This window comes from Osmerus mordax, chromosome 6, assembly GCF_038355195.1.
Source record: "Osmerus mordax isolate fOsmMor3 chromosome 6, fOsmMor3.pri, whole genome shotgun sequence".
Classification (NCBI taxonomy): Eukaryota; Metazoa; Chordata; class Actinopteri; order Osmeriformes; family Osmeridae; genus Osmerus; species Osmerus mordax.
The window spans coordinates 19,345,610-19,369,989 of NC_090055.1; the positions used below are offsets into that span (position 1 = coordinate 19,345,610).

General features: G+C 48.9%; 2 protein-coding genes across 2 annotated transcripts in view; one reads left to right on the forward strand and one right to left on the reverse strand.

The window, feature by feature from the left end:
* The window catches only part of LOC136944385 (adhesion G protein-coupled receptor B1-like), a 56,979-nt gene extending 34,396 nt beyond the window's left edge, over positions 1–22,583 (reverse strand). The window contains 1 exon segment of the mRNA XM_067238133.1: positions 22,358–22,583. Coding sequence (XP_067094234.1) covers positions 22,358–22,583 — 226 coding nt within the window.
* The window catches only part of tsnare1 (T-SNARE Domain Containing 1), a 91,681-nt gene continuing 80,678 nt past the window's right edge, over positions 13,378–24,380 (forward strand). The window contains exon 1 of the mRNA XM_067237175.1: positions 13,378–13,427. The gene's annotated coding sequence lies outside the window, so the exon portion shown is untranslated. The remainder of the gene's footprint in view (positions 13,428–24,380) is intronic.

Below are 24,380 nucleotides of genomic sequence, written 5' to 3' on the forward strand. Positions count from 1 at the left end.
CGTTGTGTAACACTTTGAAAACAAAAGTAAGTAAGTGGGTAATGTATGTTTTCTATTGCCCGGAAATAAACTAATATTTACCTTTAGACGCGTGAGTTCTGAATATTTCCGACAGTCCGCAAAGCGTAAGTTATTTTTCAAAAATGGTAGCTAGCTAGCTTTAGTTAGCTGCCGGGCTAAGTTAGCTAGCATAATACTTGTATCAATGCTGCTACCATGCTGGCAGACATCCCAACCTGCAAAAACTAATTTCAGGGAGGTGGCTTCACCGGCTACGCATATATGCGACGTTACGCTGTGAGACCCGCATTCGAACGATCACATATGTGCAACGCTACTCCTTAACGGGTTAAATAGCATTCACAAAAAAATATTTTCTACTGTTGTTTTGTTATAAAAACTTTCTATAATCCGCTTTGAAATATAAACAACAACACCACAAGAAAAAAATTTAATTGGGTTATAAACCGCGGTTTTATTTCCGAAAAATGGGTAGCTACATTTCTTACTTGTGTAATTGGCATGTTGTGTTTGATTTAGTTTACAAATGATTAATTTAACTCTCCTTAGGATTATAGATATAGTGAGTCAGGTGGCTGAGCGGTGCGGGAATCGGGCTAGTAATCAGAAGTTTGTTGGTTCGATTCCTGGCTGAGCCAAATGACGTTGTGTCCTTGGGCAAGGCACTTCACCCTACTTGCCTCGGGGGGAATGTCCCTGTACTTACTGTAAGTCGCTCTGGATAAGAGCGTCTGCTAAATGTAAAAAGTTACAGCTATATTGTCCACCATTATTTTAACGAGGCCTATCTCTCTCTCTCCCTTCTCCCTCCCCACGCGCTCTTCACACAGCCATTGCGTATCCCGCTTTCATTATAGTACTGTACTATTCAAACTCAAGACTAATCCATAACCTCTCTGGTATTTGTTCATTATATAATAACATTTTCTTATATAAATAATTTTGTATAATACTCGCGTTATCCCTCATGTTATCTGATCTGCTCTACTTTCATAGAATTCATTACTTAAGATAAGACTGATTATTACGAAGGCTATTAAACAAGGTTCTATAAGGTTTCTTCAGCCCCTTTAAACAAATTCTGAGGTGGTGCCCCCTTAACTAGATACTTTATTATAAATTAAGTATTTATAATCTTAAACGAGCAAACCCCGCTACACACACAGGGGACCCTGAAAATGTGTCTTCGTTAATGAGGCAACATGGTAACCACATTCTACTGAGGCCTGTGGTGAGATCACCTCGCAAAAGAAGGAGAGAGAGGGAGGGAGGGAGGGAAAAAGGGAGGGAGAGAGAGAGAGAGGGAGCGAGGGAGGGAGAGAGACAGACTGAGAGGAATAGAAACAGAAAAAAAAGAGAAAGAGGCCTGTGGTGAGATCACCTCGCAAAAGAAGGCGAGAGGGAGGGAGACAGAGAGAGAAAGAGAGAGATTTTCACAGTTCTGGACTTTCCCCTGGTATTTCCCAGTATTTCCCCCTGTTTCCGTGGTATTCCCTGCCTCCCTGTGTGTGTGTGTGTGTGTGTGTGTGTATGTGTGTGTGAGTGTGTGTGTGAGTGTGTGTGTGAGTGGTGTGGGCGTCTCTCTCTCTCTCCAGGTTTCCAGCTTCCTACACACCTGAGTCTCGTTAGGGATCAACCACGCTGTTGTGTGCATACAAGATAGGAGCTAATGAATAAGTCTGCTTGCAAAACGTTTAGTTCACTTCTTGAAGAAGTCACTCGATTTAATAAACAACATTTTTCGGATCACTGAATACCCTGTCATCCCAGTAGGCTTGTTAAGGCTGTAAAGTGTCTTGTAGTCACTTTTCCCCATGCTTTTACACCGTTAGTCGATTTAAGGTGTAAAATAACCTTATTTTTTTCAAATATTTCAGTGTTTAACACAATTTGAAATGTTACGATCTGCACTTGCATAATCTGTCAAAACAGAGAGATGAATGTGCACCCGTCAGTGTTGGATTGTTTCATCTTTGTGGTGGTGTTCCTACATGACAAGTCTGTTCCTTCATGATCCTCCGAGTTTCTATGTTTTGCATGTGTCTTTGTAATGTTTCACACATTTTAGATTTTATTTTGAACCTCTCGATCTGCAGGTAAACGTTCTACTACTGAACCATACCAACCACACCGCTGTTCAGTCATCATTTGTGATTCATCCAGGTGGCAGACGGCAGACTGTGGTGTGAGAGGCATTACAGACCGTGAGAGGCATTACAGACTGTGGTGTGAGAGGCATTACAGACTGTAAGAGGCATTACAGACCGTGAGAGGCATTACAGACCGTGAGAGGCATTACAGACCGTGAGAGGCATTACAGACTCCGGTGTGAGAGGCATTACAGACTGTAAGAGGCATTACAGACTGTGGTGTGAGAGGCATTACAGACTGTAAGAGGCATTACAGACTGTGGTGTGAGAGGCATTACAGACTGTAAGAGGCATTACAGACTGTGGTGTGAGAGGCATTACAGACTGTGGTGTGAGAGGCATTACAGACTGTCAGAGGCATTACAGACCGTGAGAGGCATTACAGACTCCGGTGTGAGAGGCATTACAGACTGTAAGAGGCATTACAGACTGTAAGAGGCATTACAGACTGTGGTGTGAGAGGCATTACAGACTGTGGTGTGAGAGGCATTACAGACTGTGAGAGGCATTACAGACTGTGGTGTGAGAGGCATTACAGACTGTGGTGTGAGAGGCATTACAGACTGTGAGAGGCATTACAGACTGTGGTGTGAGAGGCATTACAGACTGTGGTGTGAGAGGCATTACAGACTGTCAGAGGCATTACAGACCGTGAGAGGCATTACAGACTGTGGTGTGAGAGGCATTACAGACTGTGGTGTGAGAGGCATTACAGACTGTAAGAGGCATTACAGACTGTCAGAGGCATTACAGACTGTGGTGTGAGAGGCATTACAGACTGTAAGAGGCATTACAGACTGTGAGAGGCATTACAGACTGTGGTGTGAGAGGCATTACAGACTGTAAGAGGCATTACAGACTGTGGTGTGAGAGGCATTACAGACTGTAAGAGGCATTACAGACTGTCAGAGGCATTACAGACTGTGGTGTGAGAGGCATTACAGACTGTAAGAGGCATTACAGACTGTTAGAGGCATTACAGACTGTGGTGTGAGAGGCATTACAGACTGTAAGAGGCATTACAGACTGTGAGAGGCATTACAGACAGTGGTGTGAGAGGCATTACAGACTGTGGTGTGAGAGGCATTACAGACTGTAAGAGGCATTACAGACTGTCAGAGGCATTACAGACTTTACCTTTTTACCTTTTTTCTCCAGAAACATTTTTTTAATGTTTTTTCTGTAATTGCCTCGCTCATCAGATCTACTGCCAGGGCCAGACATTCTGTGCATTACATCAGCAATTTGACACAATCTGTAGAGCCAAATGAGAGAGAAATAATGGTCTTTTGGGAGATTTTTATAGATTTTATTTTTTCAAGTGATGTTTTCTTTCCACTTTTCACATCGCTCATGTCTGAGAAGCCGCTAATGTTTTTCTTTATTCTGAGTGATAATACGCCACTTTGGAAATCCTTTCAGGAGTGAATTACGCTCACCTTTTCGGCTGTTCAGATTTGGAAAGATGCCCTTGTATGTCTGTCAGTGAATCCCCAATTTTATACACTACACTCACAACACAGACACAGGTTTGTTTTACTATCGTAGTGAGGACTGACAATTCACAACCATAAAAACATTGTTATCCTTAACCCTGACCCCTAACAAGTCCCCACAAGGGTAGATAAACACGACCACACACACCTGCCGTACTCCTGGTCCCGCCTCATAAACCGCAGGTATGACAAGAAATCCATTGATGTCAGGCAATTACAAGCATGCTGAATCGGTGAAAATAATCCTGCTTCATATTTCATCAAGGCCATGGAGGGCTCTCACCCCACCCCAGCCAGGGTTAGTCCAGCCCAGTCCAGCCCAGCCTAGCCCACCCCACCCCACCCCAGCCAGGGTTAGTCCAGTCCACCCCACCCCAGCCAGGGGTAGTCCAGCCCAGTCCAGCCCAGCCAGGGTTAGTCCAGTCCACCCCACCCCAGCCAGGGTTAGTCCAGCCCAGTCCAGCCCAGCCTAGCCCACCCCAGTCCACCCCTCCACAGCCTAGCCCAGACCTAATCCATCACCCCCTTACACACATACACACACAAACTGTAATATATCTGTGTGTAATTTATGTGTTCAACACAAAAATCACTTAATATCTCAATTACATTCATGAAGTAAAATAACAATTGCTGTAGACCAAAGTGTACCGCTCATTCATGTACAATGATTATGTAAAAATGTCTATTAAATTGATAATGAATGGAGGATCAAGAGCAGTAGGCGCACTTTGAAGATGAGAGCTTGAAGTGAACCTTTTATGGAAACGTCATCCTGCGTTTACTACGTAATATTTTCAGCTTCATATTGTAATGTAATGCCCTGTTATAGATGCTAAGTCTGAGACAAATATTTCCCTCTCTCACTTTTTCACTACCTCTCTCTCCACCCTTCTCCTCTCCTCTGCTTTGCTCCCCCCCTCTCTCTCTCTCTCTCCCTCTCTCTCTCTCTCTCTCTCTCTCTGTCTCTCTCATCCTTCCCCTCCACCCATCTCTTCTGATCCCCCCCTCCCCCCTCTCTCTCTCTCTCTCTCTGAGGAGAACAGCATGGATGACAGAGCGAGAGGCTTGCTTTCCATCTGCAGGTGGGGAGTCTCTCTCTGTCCAGGCTGACAGGTGTCTAGAGGCTAAATATAACTGCTTGTTAGTTCCACGTCTAAGGTATTGATCTCCTGTGATACCTGTCAGAGCGTCCACCTCTCTCCCCCTCACAGGCACTGGACAAATCACTCACATTACCCAGCAGCAGGCCAGGAGGAGTCAAAACACGCTTTGAACTGAGCCGGATTCTCAAACAGTATAATTATATTGTTGCTGCCATCTGCTCATGGATGAAAACATACACAGCGGATTGATTCAGTTTAGTTGGAGAAAAGTGAAAGGTAAATAGTGGTTGAATCATTCAGATGATTCCCGCTTACCCTCTCTCCATCCTCTCCTCCTCTTCCCCCTCCATCCTTTACCCACCCTCATTCCTCTAATTCCTGCATCTCCTCCTCCCTCCATCCTCTCCCACCGTCTTGACTGCTGAGGAGGTCAACTGAGAGTCAAGGTCACTTCCTGTCACTTCCTGTCCTGTCTGGACCGTGTCAACTCCTGGGACAGAGGGAATAACGAGGCGTATATGACTCCATTACCCCCCCACCCGTGCACACAGACACACATCCCTGCACACACACACGCCAAGCACACACCACACACATACACACACACCACACACACACACACACCAAACACACACACACCAAATACAACACACACACACACACAACAAACATACACAAACTCACACACACACCACACACACAAACACCAAACACACACACACCAAATACAACACACACACATCAAACACACACCACACACACACACCACACACACACATTCTGAAGGTCCCCTCCAGTCTGCACAGTGCAAGAGGGGGACAGCAGCCAATCGATGAGCAGGATGCAGGATAGAGGTCGCTCATCCACCGGAGCAAGGCGCAGACAACGATTTTTAGAGCGTTCATTAAAGAGCGTTTAGGGCTAAACACATGGGGCATTCAGAAGAGTTCTGCGGCTGCTCTCGTTGACGACACACTCCCCCCCTCCCGCCGCCTCCCCCCCCCCCCCCCCCCCGTCAATGTGAAGGACTGAAACATATTTGAGCGGATAGGACCATAAGGAACAGCAATGTTCTTGAGAGAAAAACACGAATGGATTGTTCATTGTACTGTGATGTAAGGAGGTTCAATATATATAAGTACAATCGCTGCGGTGTAAGTAGGTTATACAAGTAGCCAGGAATTACATCTTTTTGAAACAACATGACAAAGTGAAGCACCAAATCATAATCACAAAGATTACACAATGAATACATTTCGCAAACACCTTCTGTGTGCACTAGTTGTACATCGCTATGGATATAACCGACAGTAAATGGTTACAATTCAGGCTAAATGTGTTTAGCTAAGCTAAAGACCTGTGGTTGTCTTTCGATAAGGGATAGGCTACAGCCCAGATTGTTTTACGCAGGTCATAATCATCACAAGCGCCGCCGACATCAAAAACAGACTTTCCAATCAGTGTGAACGAATCACCATTTATTCCGTGGTGTGACTCATTCAGCCTCCACGCACCCATATCCAACACACCAGCCAAGAACCGCGGAGGTTTTCAAACTTCTCCGTGTCGTTTGCGCGGCGGCGCACGCTGTGTGAAGGAGCGTGTTTCCTGTGTGTGAAAAAGCTGAAAGTGTCCGACAGGCAGCAGCAACAGAAGCTCTCAGAGGGAGCGTTGGAAACGAATAAAGGACGCGCGAATTACACTCCTCTCTCACGCTGTTCACATTTGCAATTCTTGCTCAAAGCTGTCTCCAATCTTCCTAATCACAAACTCTGGTACACATGTGTGTGTAGTGTGTGTGTATGAGTGTGCGTGTGTGTGACCCAGACTGTTAGATGATTTTCTGTCAGAAGATGGGCCAAGGAAGGCACCACAATGAAAAAGAGTTGACTTTGTTTATTGGATCGAGCTGCTCAGATCAGGTCACCATGACAGGCAGAGTGCTTGGCATGAGTGAGAAACATTTCTCTCAGAAGGACATTATATACATGAGCTGGACAGTACAGATATAGTAACCACCAAAACATCCCCTTAAACAGTACACATTCCACGACTTAATGCACAGGAGAAACAACATACAGGTGATGCGTCATAACTTTGTTTGTACTATTCTCTGCATCTTGCTCTTTCCCAAAGGTTGACCAGAGCACATTCCCTGATCTTTATGTGTATTGTCAAAGGCCTGCTACGGGACCTCTTGACCACAGCAAGAGACAACCTCACATATGTATAGAATATATGCATATCACAGACCCAGCCTCACACACCCTGCACTCATTCTGTGTGTTTGGTTGTCTGCCGGCCCGACGGAACAAACGGAGAGTTTGTGATGAAGTCTCTGGAGCAAAAGTGAAAGTCAAACCCAAGTGCTTTTCCTTGTTTGAGTTGTGTTTGAAGGAGGTCAGGGCGAGGCTGGAGACTGTGTGTGTGAAGGGGCATGTTCTGGGGCTGGAGGCTGGAGGCTGTGTGTGTGAAGGGGAATGTTCTGGGGCTGGAGGTTGGAGGCTGTGTGTGTGAAGGGGCATGTTCTGGGGCTGGAGGTTGGAGGCTGGAGGCTGTGTGTGTGAAGGGGCATGTTCTGGGGCTGGAGGTTGGAGGCTGGAGGCTGTGTGTGTGAAGGGGCATGTTCTGGGGCTGGAGGAGCCCACAGGAAGCCAGACCATAGCTTCACGTTTCATTTATTTATTATTAGCAGACGTTTTATGCATGACAGATTTTCAGTTTTGTCCACCATCCAGAAGCTGGTTAGGAAGAAGAATGCTATGAAAGTTTAACAAGGACAAAGTCCCCAATTTAACACTATAAAAAATGTGCAATGGTTGTACCACTTCCTTTAAGATGATGCACACACACACACACACACACAAACACAGCACATATACACACACACACACACAGCAAATATACACACACATTGAACACATACGTACACACCTTAAGGCGGACTCAAAACTTTACCAACAATGAATGTCTTTTATTGACGATCCCTCAGTCGGAGGGAGCGGGGCTCACTTTTATAAAGTCTGTTTCTGTGTAATGGACCTGGAGTGACAGTGCTAGCTGAGTAGCAACTCAGAGAAATGATCTTGTGGGTAGCGTGGACGTAAATCAGGCAGGGTCCCGCCCGGGCCGGATGCAGCCTGCTTTGACTGGGGGGGCAGTGAACATTTCTAGGGGGGCATCATGATTACGGAAGGGGGTCGTATACTTTTTTATATAACCATTATGTTATCATTTTTGAGTCTGCTTAACGATCCGAGTGTTAATCAGGCACGGAGCCAGACGTTATACACATTCGGGGCTTAACTCAAACCCATGACATATCCTGTGTTTGATGTGATGCTGGATAAGATCCTCCACAGTGCGATCGCGCGCAGCGCACTAGCTTAATTTTTGGGTATTCATTTGAGCGCAAAATAGTTTTTTGAGCTCTATGTAAAATAAACCGCCGCCGTTTTCCAATTGGTAAAAACCTTGTCTATTAAGGTGATGTTTTTATCATTTCTGGCTCCAAATTGTCGACAGGGGAAGCAGAAATATGCATGTAACTTGGCTGAGTTCTCTAACCAAGTTCGAGAGTGATGCCCAAGGACCTTGGCTGAAAATGCGCACGGGGTACGTTTGCAGAACAGGCTGTATTGGATTGCTGTCATTCAAACCATGCTCGCCTTCACACACAGCAGCGGTAATGTTGGTACCGAGAGACAGGGAAGTGCTTCCACTAAGACCAGCACGCTCTGCCTGCTCTGGAGTATGAGTTTAATATCCCTTGTCGCAGGGGCAGTAGTAGATGGTTTGGGGATCAGAAATCGATAAATGATAAAAGGTTTTTCTTTGTAGGTACAAACACGCACGCAAAGAACAATCGATGGCTAACGAAGCTAAAAGACTACTGTTAACGTCTTTAACCCGTGTATCTTCTATGAAAACAAATAAAGATTACAACTGAAACAGAAGTATGAAATTCCAGGGTCTAACATTAAACACCAATGCTACACTTTACTATTCGTCAAAAGCCCTTCACAAAAGACTGATAGCCTATACAACAACTTCGAGAACAAGTGAGTGAGTGGCAAGAGATTCGAGGTTAATTTCGCTTTTATCGGTAAACGTGGATGTGGAGCTCTAACCTACGTTGCCCATTATCAACCAGACTATCACTGGGGAATCTTTTAAAAAGATTGGTTGAGGCCCGCCCAGGCAGGGGCCCGCCCAGGCAGGGGCCAGCCCAGGCAGGGGCCAGCCCAGGCAGGGGCCCGCCCAGGCAGGGGCCCGCCCAGGCAGGGGCCAGCCCAGGCAGGGGCCAGCCCAGGCAGGGGCCCGCCCAGGCAGGGGCCCGCCCAGGCAGGGGCCAGCCCAGGCAGGGGCCAGCCCAGGCAGGGGCCAGCCCAGGCAGGGGCCCGCCCAGGCAGGGGCCCGCCCAGGCAGGGGCCCGCCCAGGCAGGGGCCAGCCCAGGCAGGGGCCAGGGGCTCAGCTACTCTCTACATTACCTGACTCCTACTGGAACCACATCCTGAGAGCAGGGCTGTGGGTTTGGCTCTGACTGCTCCATCTCCCTGAGAGGGTTAGTACAAACACACACCGGCCAGCCTGCCACCACACACACACACACGCACACACGCACGCCTACTGGAACAACATCCTCAGAGCAGGGCTGTGGGTTTGGCTCTGTCTGTTCTATCTCCCTGAGAGGGTTAGTACACACACATACACACTCCCCAACCACAACCCCATCCTCCTGCCAGCATACCACCCCCCCCCTCCTGCCCCCCGCCTGCCCCCCCCCCCCCTCCCGTTTCCTGTCTCCAGATCATGTAAACAGCAGTGCAGCGGTGACACCCCAGGTGCCAGACCACAATGGGCGGGGCAACTTCATGTTTTATTCCCATTAATTAGCGTCGTCTAATTCCCGGGCCCTGCGCGGCCTTTGTCTGCGTTCTACCTGAGAGTCGCTAAGTAACGCTCCCGCCCAAGGGAAGCATTGACCCTCGATGATGGAAAAAACAGGAGGAGGAAGGGGTGTGTGTGTGTGTGTGTGTAGGGGAGCTTTCTATACAGTTTTTCACAATTGCTAAAACACATTCTTGAAACAGTCACCCATTTTCTCAAAACTGTAAACACAAAACCTCATCTTCAAGCACTATTTACAAAACATCTGAATTCTCTTGCAAAATGAAACTTTCGCCTCAAAACAGTTTTACCTGTGCTCAAAATCAAGCTTTCGCCTCAAAACAGATTTACCAGTGCTCAATATCAAACACTGCTCTCAAATCATAAACAAAGTGATCAAAATGATATACACTATCAAGCAGTCAGTAAACAATACACCAAAAAATTGAAAACACATTGTTCAAAACATATAGTTCTCAAGAAGAAGTACATTTTTACGTAATCTCAAAACAAATTTCATATTTATCCGTCATTGTCTTTTGATGAACGACAACACGTTCTATCATAGTAGCTCAAAATTTATCAGAAATTACTACTCTGCTTTGCTCTTTGCAATTTGTTTTGTTCTTTCTCCTCCTTGTACCCCTATACAGTACTGTACCCTGCATCTCACTACTCACAACTCACTCTTGTTCTTTGTTGATATGAACCTGCAACCAGTCAAAATCTATTGAGCAGTCAGTACTGTTACTGTAACAAATGGAAAGCACAATGTTCAGGGCCATACAATTTGTTCATTGTACAGTATACAGCCTACAATGCACTGTACTACAGTATACAATACTACAGTAAAAGGGACAAAAATCTTAGGAGTAAACATGTGATCAATGTGCTTCTTCTTGTCTTTGGGCTGGGTCAGGCCAGAGCAATTCGTCGACATCACAAGCAATATTTTCCCACCTTCAACAACCTGTTTGCTCTCTGAACTGGCTTATATTGGTTGTGTCACATCATTTGAAACAAGTTAAATCAATTTTGAATGGTTGTGTTTTGTCAATGACATGTTTTCTCTATTTGTATTTGATTGTTGCCATTTGTGTTTACCAGTATGGATGACATGTGCATTAGAGTGCAGAATGTGTTTTGAGAATGAGAATGTGTTTAGAGTTTTGCTGAAAAGTCTATGTGAGATCTGCAAATTGTGTTTTACCATGTGAAATGGTTTAAGGTATTGACAACAGACTGCACAATTAGCTACATGAGTTCAGGCAACTGAGAACTTTGTTCAGCCAATGGGTTTTAGTGTTTTAGCAATTGAGAAAAACTGTAAATGACCCAACCATTTTTGGGGTCCCAGCGTTTTCAATTTTTTGGTGTATTGTTTACTGACTGCTTGATAGTGTATATCATTTTGATCACTTTGTTTATGATTTGAGAGCAGTGTTTGATTTTGAGCACAGGTAAATCTGTTTTGAGGCGAAAGCTTGATTTTGAGCACAGGTAAAACTGTTTTGAGGCGAAAGTTTCATTTTGCAAGAGGATTCAGAGGTTTTGTAAATAGTGCTTGAAGATGAGGTTTTGTGTTTACAGTTTTGAGAAAATGGGTGACTGTTTCAAGAATGTGTTTTAGCAATTGTGAAAAACTGTAATACGGCTGTTTCTCCTGTGAGGTGCGGGGAGAGGGGGCGGGGCCAGGGGGCGGGGCCAGGGGGCGTGGGCTGGGGCCGGGGCCGGGGGAGAGATGATGCTTGTCCCTAACTACCTACGTGTTCTCTCTCTCTCTCTCTCTCTCTCTCTCTCTCTCTCTCTCTCTCTCTCTCTCTCTCTCTCTCTCTCTCTCTCTCTCTCTCTCTCTGTAGTTTCACTTCAATCTCAGTGCTGTCACCCTCTCTTAGGTGCTTGTCTTTCTCCCCCCTTCTGTCTGTTTATCTCTCTCACAAACACTCTCTCTTTCCCTCACATTCTCTTTCAATGTTTTACCTTATCACACATACTCTACCTTTCACTCTCTTTCTCTCCCTCCCCCCCTCTTTCTCTCCCTGGTCTTTCCTGAGAGTGAGCGCTGACGGGCCCTGGCTGTGGTGTGTGTGTGTGTGTGATAGAGAGAGAGTGAGTGAGAAAGACAGAAAGAGAGAGAGAGAGTATCTCAGGGAGCAGCAGGGCCGCTGGTCTCTCCGGGACGATCACCGCACACCGGGCCAGAGAGGGGTTCTTGGTGAGGGAGTGTGTGTGTGTGAGGGGGGGTGAAAGTGTTTGGTCAGGTGTGTGTGGGCTCCACAGTGGATCTTCATTGTTTTGTGTGCTCTGTGTTTATCCAGATTCCAGTGACACTGAGAAACCCTGGCAGACCTTTTCCTTCATCAGCAGATGAACACGGCAGGCTCTTCCTGCTGTTAGGGTTAGGGTTATTCAGTCGGCAGGCTCTTCCTGCTGTTTCTCTTCCTGTCTCATCACTGTGGAGACAGTCCTTTACTCCACCCCTCCCCCCCTCCTTCTCCTCCACCCCCTCCTCCCCCTCCTCCCCCTCCGCCCCCTCCTCCCCCTCCTCCCCCTCCGCCCCCTCCTCCCCCTCCTCCCCCTCCTCCCCCTCCGCCCCCTCCTCCCCCTCCTCCCCCTCCTCCCCCTCCTTCTCCTCCACCCCCTCCTCCCCCTCCGCCCCCTCCTCCCCCTCCTCCCCCTCCTCCCCCCTTCCCTTCGCTCTGAGGTTAAGAATGAGGGTGTGAGGGTGTGTGAGGGTGTGAGGGTGTGTGAGGGACTGTGTGTGAGGATGTGTTTGCGAGGGTTTCGGTGGGGTGCGTGAGAGGGTGCGTGTGGGAGTGTGAGAGACACGTGATCCAGGGCAGAGCTGAGTCAGGCCAGCCAGGAGCTTCCCTCCTCCCCGGGCATGCCACCTCTCCTCTCAGGAGACGAGCGGCCTGCTGATGAGTCCCTTCCCCTCCCTCTAAAGAGCCACTTACCTGCTCCCTCTGATCCCACTCACAGGGTCACATGGTCACAGGGTCAGGCCTCATGTGTGCACATACCTGCAGCCACACGGCTGGAGTTCACGGTCTCTCTCTCTCTGGGCTCTCTTCTGTTTGTCTTTCTGTGTTTTCTCTCTCTCTCTCTCTCTCTCTCTCTCTCTCTCTCTCTCTCTCTCTGCATGCTCTTTTTTCACTCTGGTCTCTCTCTCTCTCTTTCTCTCTCTCTCTCTGCACACCCATTTCGCACTCTGGTCTCCCTCTCTCTCACACACTCTGTCTCTCTCCTTCTCTCTCTCTCACATACTCTCACTCTCTCTCTTTCTCTCTCTCTCTCTCTCTCTCTCTCTCTCTCTCTCTCTCTCTCTCTCTCTCTCTCTCTCTCACACACACACTCTCTCTCACACACACACTCTCTCTCTCTCTCTCTCTCTCTCTCTCTCTCACACAATTTTGCTATTGATGCATTATTGTAATTCATCAATAGCATCAATAGTTATGTAATGTGGGACGCAGCATAGTGTAATGTACTGTACACACAATACATCATAAATCAATGAGACAATAAGCAATCATTAAGATCATCCCCAAAATATAATTCAGAACGGTTTTACTATGTGGCACTGCATTGATATTCACTGCACACAGAGAACTGCATTTCCCAGGGTCCTTTGCACAGCCTAAGCTGTCATATGACTGCGCGGTGTGAGCAGGTGGTCATGTGACCCTGCTAGCAGTGACTGGCTGCGAAGCTGCACGGCTGATCTGAATCTCAGAGCACCACACTCTCTCCACAGAAAAAGGTAATGCAGAGATAATCCCTCTTTCACCCCTCGCTCCCTCAGCATGCGTTTGTCTCGTTAGCTCGATGATGCTGCTGACGCCAGGGGAGAGAGAGAGAGAGAGAGGGGCTGAAGGGGAGGATGGATGGATGAGGGGGAGGGGAGGCCTTTACAGAAGCTGCTCCTGTTGTTGTCTAGGAGCTGTTCCACCCAGGGAGGAATCAGGAAGTGCTCTGTTGTTGTCTAGGAGCTGTTCCACCCAGGGAGGAATCAGGAAGTGCTCTGTTGTTGTTGTAGCGGGCTGTTGAAAAGGCCGGAGCGGGAGTGTGCGTGCGTGCGTGTGTGTACTCTTGAGGGTTTGTTCATGTGTGTGTGTGTGGTGTTTGTTTATATGTGGGTATTAGTGTGTGTTTGTGCTGTGCTTATTTCTCTGAAGAACAAAGCACAAGATAAACCGTTGGATGTTTAGCAACCATAAACGGACGCGTTGGTAATTTCAGACAATATCAGAACTGTTTAAAACATGAGCATAATCACTCTCTGGCTTTCCCTCGCAACCAATCAGTGACACGTATGCCTTCTGCTTATCTATTTCCCTCAGCCATTTGGCAAATCTTATGGTCTGGATTGACCAATTAGCTCAATTTCCCTTGCTGATATTTCTGTTTGGCTTTGTAGCGTTTTTGTAGCTGTTTTTGTAGCTTTCAGCTTGGTGGCTTTTATATCGCAAGTTAATCAGCGCAAGTGAGATTCCTTCAGCACTTTGTGAACATGGTGTTGAGAATAGGTGATGGTGGAATGATACCCTGTCACCTCGATCTCAGTGGTGTCACCCTGTCTCTCAGGTGCTGGTCTCTCTCTCTCTCTCTCTCTCTCTCTCTCTCTCTCTCTCTCTCTCTCTCTCTCTCTCTCTCTCAATTCAGCTTTATTAGCATTACAGTCACTACAACCGTATTGCCAAAGCTAGAGGCACAACAACAGATAACCATTTGACTAAATCAAAACTAAAATAACTAAAGTGAATAGTACAGAGTTAAATGGACAATACATATAATAAATAGAAGGCAAAATGTTCAGGCTGGTTACAGTACTCTCAGGTTTTCCCTCATTTCATGGCACTCTTTAAGAACTCGTCCAGATAGGGAGACTGTGTGTCCCTCCCCTAAGAGCACTTTTAGCTTTTCATCATCAGACAGTGTGGTGAACGATCGTATAACGGTTTCAAATTCATTAAAGAAATGCTGTCTGGTATTTCTGTATTGTTGGCAGTGTAGTAGAAAGTGCATCTCTGTCTCTACCTCACCTGTCGTACAGTGACCACATCCTCTGGATTATTTTGGTAACTAGGTTTTTTTGTGTCTACCTTTTTCAATGGCTAGACTGTGGTCACTGATCCTGTACCTGGTCAGGATCTGTCTCTGTTTTATATATTTGACAATATAAAGGTATTTAGCCAATTCATAATCTCTGTTTAGGGCCCGATAGCAACTTAGTTTGTTTTATGTTTTGGTTTGGTTGTTCCAATGTTCCAGATAGGCCTTTTTGGTTTGTTGAACAGTGATTTTACTCTCTTTCTCTGACTCTTTCTCTCTCTGTGTGATGTTATGGTTCTCTCTCTTTGTCATGATGACTCATCCCTACAGGAAGCACACCTCTGTACTGAACACCCAACACCAGTGTGGAACCCTGGGAAAGAAAAGATTCTTAGAAAATGCGCCGGTGTCATACGCTGGTTTCCATGACGATGCTCAGAATCTGAAGTACCAGAAAAGAAAAGTGTGAATTTTGTGTTTTTAAAGAGTTGAAGTGAGAAGCCAGGAGGAGAGGTTTACCTGGCTGCTGTCCATGGTGCTGATCTTTGTGGTTGTGATGACTGTCTGGTATTTACTGGTCAAACCCATCACAACCACAATATCAAAACAAAACATTAATCATGACATTGGGCAAACACCTTCAGATCTGACCTTGGTGTTTTGATTGTTCTTGACAAACAGAAGACAGCATGTTGTTCATTAACAGAGGGAGAGGTAGAGGGAGGGAGGGAGGGAGGGAGGGAGGGAGGGAGGGAGGGAGGGAGGGAGGGAGGGAGGGAGGGAGGGAGGGAGGGAGGGAGGGAGGGAGGGAGGGAGGGAGGGAAGGGAGGGAGGGGGACAGAGGAGAGGAAGACGGAGAGGAAGATGAAGGGAGAGGTTTATGTATGTAAATTTATGTACAAATGATTCTTAAGGCTCTTAGACTCATTAATTTAATCATAATTATTATCACCGATTGCAACCAAGAGTGAGAGCAAGGTCATGTTCTCTAAACACACCCCCTTGATTAGATCTCCGAAAAGGCAACACAGAACACGAACAGCCCGCCACAAACAGCCCGCCACAAACAGCCCGCCACAAACAGCCCGCCCGCGCATATTCAAGTGGCCGTTTCCATAACATCCCCCTAAATAACTTAATAATGCACCTCATTAAAATAAATTGTTCATGCCAATCAGAACAGAAAAAAAAGAAGATATTTAGCATGAGCAGGGGTGAGATAGGGTCCCTATTATTCAATTGCAAAAGGAAATGACTTGAATCCCCGTCTGGCAATCTGTGTCCATTTGTAAAACGGACAAATGGGACAGATGACTGGTGTGGAGTTAATATGTGGAGGAGGGGTGGACGAGGAGGACAGGGCTGGGAGCAGGGATGAGAGTCTGTCATGATGGATGACAGGGCTGGGGGCAGGGATGAGAGTCTGTCATGGTGGATGACAGGGCTGGGAGCAGGGATGAGGGTCTGTCATGGTGGAGGACAGGGCAGCGGGCAGGGATGAGAGTCTGTCATGATGGATGACAGGGCTGGGGGCAGGGATGAGGGTCTGTCATGGTGGATGACAGGGCAGGGGGCAGGGATGAGGGTTTGTCATGGTGGATGACAGGGCAGGGAGCAGGGATGAGGGTCTGTCATGGTGGATGACAGGGCAGGGGGCAGGGATGAGGGTCTGTCATGATGGATGACAGGGCAGGGGGCAGGGATGAGGATCTGTCATGATGGATGACAGGGCAGGGGGCAGGGATGAGGGTCTGTCATGGTGGATGACAGGGCAGGGGGCAGGGATGAGGATCTGTCATGATGGATGACAGGGCAGGGATGAGGGTCTGTCATGGTGGATGACAGGGCAGGGGGCAGGGATGAGGGTCTGTCATGGTGGATGACAGGGCAGGGGGCAGGGATGAGGGTCTGTCATGGTGGATGACAGGGCAGGGAGCAGGGATGAGGGTCTGTCATGGTGGATGACAGGGCAGGGGGCAGGGATGAGGATCTGTCATGATGGATGACAGGGCAGGGGGCAGGGATGAGGATCTGTCATGATGGATGACAGGGCAGGGGGCAGGGATGAGGGTCTGTCATGGTGGATGACAGGGCTGGGAGCAGGGATGAGGGTCTGTCATGGTGGATGACAGGGCAGGGGGAAGGGATGAGGGTCTGTCATGATGGATGACAGGGCAGGGGGCAGGGATGAGGGTCTGTCATGGTGGATGACAGGGCAGGGGGCAGGGATGAGGATCTGTCATGATGGATGACAGGGCAGGGGGCAGGGATGACGATCTGTCATGATGGATGACAGGGCAGGGGGCAGGGATGAGGGTCTGTCATGGTGGATGACAGGGCTGGGAGCAGGGATGAGGGTCTGTCATGGTGGATGACAGGGCTGGGAGCAGGGATGAGGGTCTGTCATGGTGGATGACAGGGCAGGGGGCAATGATGAGGGTCTGTCATGGTGGATGACAGGGCAGGGGGCAGGGATGAGGGTCTGTCATGGTGGATGACAGGGCAGGGGGCAGGGATGAGGGTCTGTCATGGTGGATGACAGGGCTGGGAGCAGGGATGAGGGTCTGTCATGGTGGATGACAGGGCAGGGGGCAGGGATGAGGGTCTGTCATGATGGATGACAGGGCAGGGGGCAGGGATGAGGGTCTGTCATGATGGATGACAGGGCAGGGATGAGGGTCTGTCATGATGGATGACAGGGCAGGGGGCAGGGATGAGGATCTGTCATGATGGATGACAGGGCAGGAGGCAGGGATGAGGGTCTGTCATGATGGATGACAGGGCAGGGGGCAGGGATGAGGATCTGTCATGGTGGATGACAGGGCAGGGAGCAGAGATGAGGGTCTGTCATGATGGATGACAGGGCAGGGATGATGGTCTGTCATGATGGATGACAGGGCAGGGGGCAGGGATGAGGATCTGTCATGATGGATGACAGGGCAGGGGGCAGGGATGAGGGTCTGTCATGATGGATGACAGGGCAGGGGGCAGGGATGAGGGTCTGTCATGATGGATGACAGGGCAGGGGGCAGGGATGAGGGTCTGTCATGGTGGATGACAGGGCAGGGGGCAGGGATGAGGGTCTGTCATGATGGATGACAGGGCTGGGAGCAGGGATGAGGGTCTGTCATGATGGATGACAGGGCAGGGGGCAGGGATGAGGGTCTGTCATGGTGGATGACAGGGCTGGGGGCAGGGATGAGGGTCTGTCATGATGGATGACAGGGAAGGGGGCAGGGATGAGGGTCTGTCATGGTGGATGACAGGGCAGGGGGCAGGGATGAGGGTCTGTCATGGTGGATGACAGGGCAGGGGGCAGGGATGAGGGTCTGTCATGGTGGAGGACAGGGCTGGGAGCAGGGATGAGGGTCTGTCATGGTGGATGACAGGGCAGGGGGCAGGGATGAGGGTCTGTCATGGTGGATGACAGGGCAGGGGGCAGGGATGAGGGTCTGTCATGGTGGATGACAGGGCAGGGGGCAGGTATGAGGGTCTGTCATGGTGGATGACAGGGCTGGGAGCAGGGATGAGGGTCTGTCATGATGGATGACAGGGCAGGGGGCAGGGATGAGGGTCTGTCATGGTGGATGACAGGGCTGGGGGCAGGGATGAGGGTCTGTCATGATGGATGACAGGGCAGGGGGCAGGGATGAGGGTCTGTCATGGTGGATGACAGGGCAGGGGGCAGGGATGAGGGTCTGTCATGGTGGAGGACAGGGCTGGGAGCAGGGATGAGGGTCTGTCATGGTGGATGACAGGGCAGGGGGCAGGGATGAGGGTCTGTCATGGTGGATGACAGGGCAGGGGGCAGGGATGAGGGTCTGTCATGGTGGATGACAGGGCAGGGGGCAGGGATGAGGGTCTGTCATGGTGGATGACAGGGCAGGGGGCAGGGATGAGGATCTGTCATGATGGATGACACGGCAGGGGGCAGGGATGAGTAAACACCATCTGGACAGATAGTTACGCCTCATTAGGGTAATCAGGACGGATGCAGATTATGAAGAACAGAGACCTGATATTGAACTGCTGGCTTTTACGTAAGAGACCCTGCTAGACTGATGCTGTCTTGCCTGGGACACAGGGGACTGGATCAGAGCACACAGGCCCAGTGTGTTTGGCCGGAGACCAGAGTAGTGGAGGGAAGGAGGATGTCCACAGCCCCTCCCTCCTAACCCTACTATTTGTTTTGTCCAATTAAATCTGTGTTTTTTGCAGCGTGGAACCAATTGTATAAGAGTTCATTGTGATGCAATTGTTCTTAGTTCTGAACCTTAGTTAGTGGTTTGAATGGTTTAGAAGTTATAACTTTGCTGTGTTTCACAACAAACTGTTTTCCGTGCCAACCCTGGCAGTATTTTTGAGCATGGTGAGGTTGGATCAACACCAAGTCTGTCAGAGACCTTATCCTGACACCCTCTCCCTTCAGCCCAGATCTCACGTCCAATCCCATTAACCCTCACATAAACAAATCGACAAAGTGGATCTGCATCCACTAGAGAACTCCCTAAGGTGGCCTTCCTCGCCTCTCCTCGCCTCTCCTCGCCTCTCCTCGCCTCTCCTCGCCTTTCCTCTCTTCTCTTCTCCTGGCCTCTCCCCTCTTCTCCTCTCCTCTCCCCTCCTCTCTTCTCCTCTCCCTTCCTCTCTTCTCCTCTCCTCTCCTTCCATCTCCTCTCCTCGCCTCTCTTCTCTCCCTTTCTCCCCTTCTTCTGTTCTTCTCTGCCCTCCTCTTCATCTGCCCTTTTCCCCCTCCACTTTTTTCCCTTCTCATCCCCTCTTCTTTCCCAATCCTCCTCCTCTCCCTTTATCTCCTCTCCTCTCCACCCTTCTTCCTCCTCCTCTCCTCTCCCGTCCTTCCCCCCCTCCTCCTCTCCTCTCGTCCTCTCCTCCTCTGCTCCTCTCCTCCTCCTCTCATCCTCCTCCTCCTCCCCTCCTCTCCTCTCCTCTCCTCTCCCGTCCTTCCCCCCCTCCTCCTCTCTATGTCCCCTCTGCAGGAGGGCTCCATTGATTGTATCTGATTAGTTTGGTAATTGATTGTTACTGGTTATTAAACTCCTGGACCTCAGGCCTCGCCCGGCTGCAATGCAGTTAGACTCTAATCAGTCACAAATGGCAGCTGCTAATGAAATTAGTTACTGGTTCCACCTCACAACTTTGTTTGTTAGGTAAAGTATTGGCAAGGGCACCACCTGACTGTACTTTTCTGTTTGCTAACTGGAAGAAGGAAGAGGATGTTGGTTGTGTTTGCAGGTGTGAGTCATAAGATGTGCTGTTTTTCAGAGCAGCCATAACAAATGAGGAGGGCTGAAACCCCTATGATGCAAATGGGTTGTGTTTTTTTTTTTTTTCACGGAGCTGGAAGTTACTGATGGAAATAGTCCCAAACTGATCCAGGGTCAAATCCCCGTCTGTTGGTCAAGGTCTGGCAAGGTCTGGTCACTCTCCCCCCCCCTCCCTCCCCCTCCCTCCCCCTCCCTCCCCCTTCCAACATGTCATCTCAAGCCAGCTGGTTACTGCCCAGTTACAGTATGTTGGTCAACTGAATCGAAACTGTTAGATTCCCGGCCATGCCAAATGACGTTGTGTCCTTGGGCAAGGCACTTCACCCTACTTGCCTCAGGGGAATGTCCCTGTACTTACTGTAAGTCGCTCTGGATTAGAGCGTCGGCTAAATGACTAAAATATAAATGTAAAATAGACCTACATCCCTAAAGCCCCTCTCTGTAATGTATTTGGAGACGTTTCCCAAACCATAACTTACCACGTGAAGTCAATCATGAATACATTTGAATACAGGGAGTTAGTTCTGCTGTCAGAGCAGATTATCACTGCTGTCTGCTGGTGATGACATGTGATGCAATGAGTAGGACTTGCTAAATGTGCTGCTTGGGTTTAGTAACATATTTATATTTGGTTTTCCTTCTTCTACCTCTACGTAGCTGTTCCTTGTCATGTCACAAGAATGTCTTTGTCCAGAATGACCCTATGTTTCAGTGTGCACATGTCACTAACTATCTTTGACTGGAACACTTTATGACTAAACATAGACCAATAATTAATTAAAAAAAAAAAGACAAAAGATACAAATCTGCTGATGCGGATGGATTGGCTCTTCCTGTGTTCCTGCAGTGCTGTCAGATTCCAGATGTCTGGGCACTGTGGTTAGAACAAACAGCTTCCACAACAGCTTCAAGACTCTGAAAACAATTTAAATGGCTTTTCTTGTCATAGCACGGTCATGTTAAACCTTCCACAAACTCTGCCTTATTTCAGCATCAAGTCTTCATGAATTTCCTACCTTGTGATGTATCGTTGATGTTGTTGATCAGTAAAGCCGATCACATAAATTAGGATTGACGGTATTTCTGATAGGCTTGAATTATCATCCAAGGTTCAGATAGATGGCTAAGGATTATGAAGAGGAGCAGGTCCTGTACCTGTCCTCGTCACAAACAGCTGATCATCTTGAAACTTGACCGTGACCCTGCTTGCGTACGTCCCCCCAGACGCCCCTGTTCACTGTGTCTGCTGAGAGCAGAGGTGGAGGGTGGTGCTGACCCAGACCAGATGATCACCGCTGTGCTGGTACCACCCCCAAAACACACGCCTGGCCAATCGACATCGATTCTCACCAGGGCGTGTGAGCGCTGTCTGGCCCTGGGTGGGTCGCCTGCTCACCGGACAGCACAGGCTCCTCGGGCCCAACGCTCGGAGGGCTGGACCCAGCCTCAGGAGAGGGGAGGGCTGGACCCAGCCTCAGGAGAGAGGAGGGCTGGACCCAGCCTCAAGAGAGGGGAGGGCTGGACCCAGCCTCAGGAGAGAGGAGGGCTGGACCCAGCCTCAGGAGAGGGGAGGGCTGGACCCAGCCTCAGGAGAGGGGAGGGCTGGACCCAGCCTCAGGAGAGGGGAGGGCTGGACCCAGCCTCAGGAGAGGGGAGGGCTGGACCCAGCCTCAGGAGAGGGGAGGGCTGGACCCAGCCTCAGGAGAGAGGAGGGCTGGACCCAGCCTCAGGAGAGGGGAGGGCTGGACCCAGCCTCAGGAGAGGGGAGGGCTGGACCCAGCCTCAGGAGAGGGGAGGGCTGGACCCAGCCTCAGGAGAGGGGAAGGCTGGACCCAGCCTCAGGAGAGGGGAGGGCTGGACCCAGCCTCAGGGGAACGGGGGACACATGGGTCAGTGATGCTGGCAGGAGGATGAGTGAGGCAGAGAAGATAACCCTGCTCTTGCGAAGGCTGTGAATATCGATGTCCTGCCTGAGGTTATCTGGCCCCTGAAATTCAGGGTTTGGAATTGTGTCTATCTATAGTGTGTGTGTTTGTTATCTGTGTGTGTGTTATCTGTGTGTGTTTATTTGTTATCTACTTTTGTGCTTGTGTGTGTGCATCTTTTGTTTGTGTGTTTATCTGTCATCAATATGTGTGTGTGTCTATCTATTGTCTGGGTGCATTTGTTATCTGTGTGTGTGTTTATCGGTCTATACATTTGTTTGTGTGTGTGTGAGAGAGAGAGTCTACTCATCCCTCTTCTTCTGCACTGGGGCAGTGATGATGGGCGGGGAGGAGGAGGAGGAGGGGGGGGGCTGGGGGTTGGCGGGCTAGGGGGTACAGTTTGCGTCGCCATGGTGATGGCTGTGTGGGACCGTGGGCGACGGAGGTCTCCAGGAAGCGCTCGCCGCGGGGCGGAGCATATGTGGAGAGCGCTGGAGGAGCCAGCTGGCCATCTGCTCCTCCTCCCCGGCCAGGAAACAGGAAGCCACCACAACCAAACAGGAAGGAGTTGCCTCTCCAAATGCCGAGCCCAGTAAAGCGTTGTGGCCCCCTGGGACCCCTGGCACTGGGATAGGTCCCAGCATGCAGCAGGGCCATGTCCCAGCATGCAGCAGGGCCATGTCCCAGCATGCAGCAGGGCCATGTCCCAGCATGCAGCAGGGCCATGTCCCAGCATGCAGCAGGGCCATGTCCCAGCATGCAGCAGGGCCACAGGAACACTCTGGAATTGGCAAGATGACAGTTTGAGAGGGAATCTCGGCGGGCAGAGTTGTCAGCCAGAAGACACTGTTCATCTTTTGGGGCCAAAACCCCAGTCTACTGCGGCCCTGCCCAGTCTGAGGCCTCAGCCGTAGCCCCACAACGAACACAAACGTACACACACGTGGACGTACGTATGTGCACACACACACACACACACAAACGCACATTCTCACACAAGTATGAACACAATCATACAAACACAACGTTCACAACGTTGGCTGCATCTGGTGTTACGAAACATGTCAGAACACTCAGCCATGCGTCACAAAGTCTCAGGCCTCATATGAAGTGTGTCGGTGAGTTTGAGTGGGTGTGTGGTGTTTATTAGTGTGTGTGTGTGTGTGCGTGTGTGTGTGTGTGTGTGTGACCAGATTTAGGGGTCAGTTTCTCTGTCTGTTCACTTGGGAATCTGCCCAGTTCTGCCCAGAATGTTGGGTGACCTCCACCAGGCATGGGTCACTATGACCCTTGACCTTCACCTCTGACCCCAGTCATTTGCCAGCCCGTCTTTCTGCACGGTAACGGGGTGTGGTTGTTGATGAACAGAAATACTTGATTTATAATCAAGTATTTATTACTAGGGGCACCACCTTGATACTGAGTGTTAGGACATTAAGGAAGTCAATGTTTAATATGTAATAATCAGTCTTCTGAAGGAATGAATTTGTTCTAAGAGAATAAAGCAGATTGTAACAATAGCAAACAATGCACACGTCCAAATATCTTTTACAAAGAATTTATTAAAGTAAAGTAAATATGGGTAGTATGAACAAGTTAGATTATGCATGTGATATGAGAGATTGGTTTCAATGAACAGAATGAAATTGTCTAACTTAAAGAAAGACAGAAATTGTACAGTCAATGATTACATCCTTACAAATCATAAACAGAGCTCACGCCAATGTCATGTCGAGGAGGAAAGAGTGTTAGCCATAGTTACGTTTGATCAGGGTTAACCAATCAGGTTGAGGCGGGTTCGCGTCCGAGGCCCATTTGAAGAATCTGAAGTCAAAGCGCGGCTGCGCTGCAGGGTCATGTGACTGAGTCTGCGGGAACCCAGTCAGGTTGCAATTAGAATTGTGTTTTGGGTTCTTCTTTTGAAACGTTCAGGAAGTGTTGCCCAGGCACTAATCTTGTTGAGTCCCAGGAGAAGCTTGGCGACGTCCTTTGGAACATCAATCCTGATGGAGTGGTTTGTTGGAGTCAGAGATCGGTTGTCATCTCAAGAGTTTTATACAGTTCAGAGTTTGAAGGAGGACCTGTCTGGACCTACCAAAGGTGTGAACTGGTCTCTGGCTGGTTCATAAGTTTGTTCACATATTGTTCTGGACATTCTATGGTTGAATGATTGTTTTATTATGTTAGCTTTGTGTAGATACCAAAGCTGACTTGGTTATCTTTCAGGAAGAAGGAGCAGTAGTAGTAGTAGTATGAGTAGTAGAATGAAGATTACAGTAAACACAACATTCAAACAAAGTAACAAACATTACACAAATATCCCTCTCATAATTCTCCACCTTGTACTCTTGTGGTAAAGGTGAAGTCTTCAAGAACTTTCCTTAAAAGTTCTGGCAAGATATCTTTTTTGTTAGAATTCCCCTCCACAAACAGAGAGGACGCATGGTTGCTTGG